This window comes from Mus caroli, chromosome 3 (genome assembly GCF_900094665.2).
Source record: "Mus caroli chromosome 3, CAROLI_EIJ_v1.1, whole genome shotgun sequence".
Classification (NCBI taxonomy): domain Eukaryota; kingdom Metazoa; phylum Chordata; class Mammalia; order Rodentia; family Muridae; genus Mus; species Mus caroli.
Window position 1 is genome coordinate 91,947,049 of NC_034572.1, and position 4,916 is coordinate 91,951,964.

Here is a 4,916-nt window from a genome sequence, read left to right on the forward strand (position 1 = left end):
GGGACACAGAGGGAGGAGCTAACTAAAAATTCTATGTCAAAGACATGCTTACTTTAAAAATGGCAGCCATACAATCTGTCTCTTCTTTTGGAAACATTAATATGACAGATTTTCATCTTGCTGTTGCTACATGACGAACACCGGACCTAATCTGCCGGGTGTTTTCTAGGCCAGAGTGGAGGAAGGGTCTGGGTTCAGGTGGAGCTAGCCGGCCCAGAGCATCCAGCCAACAGGCCCAGGCCGGGCTCCAGTGCTTCAGAGGAAGAAAAGGGCATCACCAATCTTCCTGCTGTTTCCAGCTAAGGCAAATAAATAAATATCCAAGAAAGAAGAGACTACAAAAGGCAAAGATGAGCGCTCTGCAAATCCCCTTACTAGCCCAGCTCCTGAGTCACCTTTCCTTTGGCTCAGCCCAGCAGGTGTTGCCTCCAGCCTCACCCACACCAGTACAGATCAAGCAAAGACTTTAGGATAGAAACCTGGATTCCCACCATTTCTCCTGTGCATCAGCTGCACCTCCCAGCTATGCTCAACCCTGTCCTGTCGATCCTATTCGCTCCTGGGCCCCCCATCTCTAGCGTGCTCGCCAAACCTTCCCCAGTAATCGTTACTGGGTGACAACCTCCCGTGACAGCATAGATCTCCTGCCAAGACCCCCAGCCCTGTCTAGCGAACCGTGCACCAGCACCCCTGTACCACAGCACACCAGCACCCGAGCGCAGTAGCTTCCCCTGCTCCAGCGGCAGATGCTGGCCACGTCTTACCTCATCCAGGGTGCCGCCGAGGCTGCCTCCTCCTCCTCTGCCGCCACCGCCCAGCTCCCAGCCCGCTCTGGGGGTCTTCGTTCCCGGCTGGAGGGCTGCCGTGGAGACTGGCGAGGTGCGTGGTGAGCCCAGCACGGCGGCGGCGCATGGTGGCAGATGGACCCGCTGTCCATGCGCTTCATGGTTCTGAGGCCTGGGCACTGTGCCCTTGCTATGATCTCTGCGTGGTTTCTCTTGGTTTCACCGGCTGCCCAGGCGCATCCTCCCAGCGTAGAAGAGCATCCAACCCAGATACTGCGGCTGTGGCTGAGACGCGGCCAGGTTCTGCCTCCCGCGAGGCTGTCTGCCAACTGCTCCGCCCAGGCGCTTTTGGTCCTTCTGCTACACACGTAGCTGCCCTGCATCCTCTAGCATCTCCGCTTCGTTCTCCATCTGTGACCTCAGCCTGGCACTATTGTCATTTCCAGACCTCACTACTGCCTTTTCGTTCTGTGCATTCCAATGTCACCTTCCCCAGTTTCTAAGCTTAAAGAAGTCCCTGACGGGAGAGATGGCTCAGCGGGTAAAGGCATGTGCTGCTAAACCCTATGTTCAATTCTGGGAACCACATGATAGAGTCTGAAACCCTCAAGTTGTCCTCTGACCTTTACATGTACGCTGTGGCACACACGCGCACACACACATACACACACACACACACACACTCATGCAGAGAGATAATAAATAGATAAATAAATAATGACTAAATAAACTGTGATGAGTTTTTTAAAGTTCCTCCCATTCTCAAACCTGTAGATACTTTCCGGGTATTCTCTCTCCCTCCCTAAATTGGCCATCCTTTTATAATTTAAACTGTCCCTCTGCTGACTCCTGAGAATAATACTCCAGCTTGTTGGTTAGCATCTTCTTTGCCCCATCTTCTAGAATCTTGTTTTGTTTGTTTGTTTGTTTGTTTCAGCATTGTCTTTGGTTGTTGGAGGTGGGGAGTACTGTCCTGAAAAGCTGTTACTTTTTTCCAAGTTGAGATTTTCTGATGGTCATTTTCTAAGAACTCTTTTTTTTTTTAATAAAAAAAAAATGTATTTACTTAGAAGCATTCAGAATGTCAACAAAACAGCCGCATTTTTTTTTTTGCAATTACAGAGTGGTATTCAGTTAACAGAACAACAATTATCTTCGTATAAGCTGCATCAGAGACAACTGAAGATGAAAAAAATAAAACCCAAAAATAAAACCAAAGGAAAAAAAAAAAAACCAAACTACTGTCCCCATATATAACTAATTTGTGCTGTGCACCAACAAGAACCTGCTTTAAATTTCCATGCCAATTTACAACCCCCAGACTGTACCAGGGAAGGTTAGTGGCTATTGAAAATACCACCAGGACAGGGCTATCTAAAGACACATTCGGTAGTGTGTTAACTATACAAAAAAAGACACTGTACAGTTTAAAAACAAATCTTACACAGCCTTACATTTCAATTTTTTTCTTTAAAAGGAGTTAGTTGTGTACAGGGGGGTTAAATGCTTTATAGACAAGAAAAAAAAACTGCGCTAGAACCAACTTATTCATCATCATCTTCTTCATCTTCATCTTCCTCTTCTTCCTCCTCTTCCTCCTCTTCTTCATCCTCCTCATCATCTTCCTCTTCCTTCTTTTTCTTGCTCTTTTCAGCCTTGACCACCCCCTTTTATGCTGCATCAGGTTTTCCTTTAGCTCTGTAGGCAGCAATTTCCTTCTCGTACTTCTCCTTCAGCTTGGCAGCTTTCTTCTCATAGGGCTGCTTGTCATCTGCTGCAGTGTTGTTCCACATCTCTCCTAGTTACTTTGCAACATCACCAATGGATAAGCCAGGATGCTCGCCTTTGATTTTGGGGCGGTACTCAGAACAGAACAAGAAGAAGGCCGAAGGAGGCCTCTTGGGTGCATTGGGGTCCTTGAACTTCTTTTTGGTCTCCCCTTTGGGGGGGGATGTAGGTTTTCATTTCTCTTTCATAACGAGCCTTGTCAGCCTTTGCCATATCTTCGAATTTCCCCTTTTCTTTAGCAGACATGGTCTCCCACCTCTCTGAGCACTTCTTGGAGAACTCTGAGAAGTTGACAAAAGCATCTTCTTCTTGTGCTCCTCCCGGCAAGTTTGCACAAAGAATGCATATGAGGACATTTTGCCTCTCGGCTTCTTAGGATCTCCTTTGCCCATGTTTAGTTGATTTTCCTCCGCGAGGCACAGAGTCGCCCAGTGCACGTCTGGCTCGCGCTTGCCCCGGCGCTGTCTCTATGGAGCTCAATGTACTCTTCTAAGAACTCTTAACAAACGGTATCCACCATCAGACCAAGTGAGTGCTGTCATTTAAAAACAAACAAACACACACAGAGAGAGAGAGAGAGAGAGAGAGAGAGAGAGAGAGAGAGAGAGAAAGAGAGAGAGAGAGGTGTGGTGGAGCAGACCTTTAATCCCCACCCCTGAAGGAAGAGGCAAGTGGATCTCTGTGAGTTCCAGGACAGTCTAGGTTATAAAGCAAATTCCAGGACTGCCAGGGCTACATAATGAGACCATGTCTCAAAATGAAACAAGTTACCAAGACAAACTGGTTTATCCTTGTGATCTCAACTATTAGGGAGGCAGAGGCAGGAGGATCAGAAGTTCAAGGCTAGCCTGTCTCAATACAAAATGAAATGGGACCAGGAGATCACCCATTGGTAAGCACTTATACACTGTGTGCAAGGTTTGGGTTCTGTCCCCAGTACTTACAAATACACAACCCATAGGTTGACTAAATCCTCCCTAAGTGGCCATTCCAGCAGCCTGCTTCTTATACTCTACATCTCTCCCCCAAAGAACAGAGATGAGACAGTTTCCAGCAATGCTGAAAGCTTCTCCCACACTGTCGTATACAGCACCAGGCCGCTAGGCAAGCAGTTTGTCTTTGTGGCTGTGCGCTGTGGATGGAAAAGTTCTTAGGCAGCGGCCATGATGGACTCAACACAAACAAAGCCCAACTTATCCCCACCGATCCTTCCCCGGAGTCCCCAGTGGTCTGTTTTTGTTTTTTGTTTTTTATCTCTTATCTCAGATCTATCAGCCACCCTGCTACCAGAGACGCAAGCCTGAATGTTGCCAGAGATAAAGCTCTTGTGCATCCATCCATGCAGCCTCTGGTTCTTCGTCACCCATCTTTATCTCTCGCGCATCCACACAACCTCTGGTTCTTCGTCACCACCTGTATCTCTCAGGTATCCACCCAGTCTCTGGTTCTTCGTCACCCATCTTTATCTCGCGCATCCACACAACCTCTGGTCTCCCATCTGTATCTCTAATTGCTTCTCCCCGGCACAATCGCTGTTGCCTCCAGAAAATTAAGTTATCGATCGGTACCTCATCGTTCTTTTGTTCAAGGGTCTTAATCTACATCTCCCTGGCCTTTCCAGCCTATCTTATCTGGGCTGTTCATCTTACCAGAGGATTTGAAGGAAATCTTCTAGTCTGTATCTCCTTTTTCTCCTTGGGCACTAACTCCATCTGTGACCAACCCACATGTTATCCCATCTCTGTAAGTCCTTCTTCTGTCTTTGAGCCTTTCTCAGGCTTTCTCATCCAGTTTGTTTTATATGGAACCGTTTGATGTCTATGCTCCCATCTGCAGCCCATGTTTTACCTCCTGGTTTTCTGTAATGGGTTCCCATTTCATTCATGGAGTCATGTATTAAGACAAACCTTTTTACACAACACCAGCCAGCAAGACTGAAAAGAAAACCACACAAGTTTGTTAACTTTAGGAAGTTAATAAATAAAATAAGAAGTAGATGTTTTCACGACTGTGATTTAAAGTGAATTCAAAATTTATAAGGAGGGGGGGGGAGTGTCAAAGTAGGAGTGTGGTTCAAGGAGAGAGCGCTTGCCTAACATGGGATCCTGGATTTGACTTGGAGCGGAGGAAGAAAAGACTTTGTTAGCATAAGGAAAGTAGTAATTTGTGAATGCCTGCTTAAAAAAATTAATAAAATCTCATCATTACTAGATAAAATGAGAAAATGTGGTACCATAACATTTTGTCCCAATCACCTCCACTAAGAATCTATTACAGGATCCTAAGGTAAATTTGAGAAAGGGCTGATGGGACCGAGTTACAGGTTATCTGCTTTCCAGAGCT

General features: G+C 46.5%; 1 protein-coding gene and 1 pseudogene across 4 annotated transcripts in view; both read right to left on the bottom strand.

The window, feature by feature from the left end:
- Positions 1-978, bottom strand: part of LOC110291038 (myomegalin) — a 198,945-nt gene extending 197,967 nt beyond the window's left edge. For all 4 annotated transcript variants that reach the window (XR_003836187.1, XM_029475075.1, XM_029475072.1 and 1 more), the window contains exon 1: positions 765-978. Coding sequence is in view for 3 of the 4 variants with exons in the window: in XM_029475075.1 (XP_029330935.1) it covers positions 765-946 (182 nt within the window). In the remaining variant the exon portion in view is untranslated. The remainder of the gene's footprint in view (positions 1-764) is intronic.
- Positions 979-2,359: 1,381 nt separating this feature from the next.
- On the bottom strand, positions 2,360-3,532 carry LOC110290723 (annotated as a pseudogene).
- Between the last annotated feature and the right edge of the window lie 1,384 nt (positions 3,533-4,916).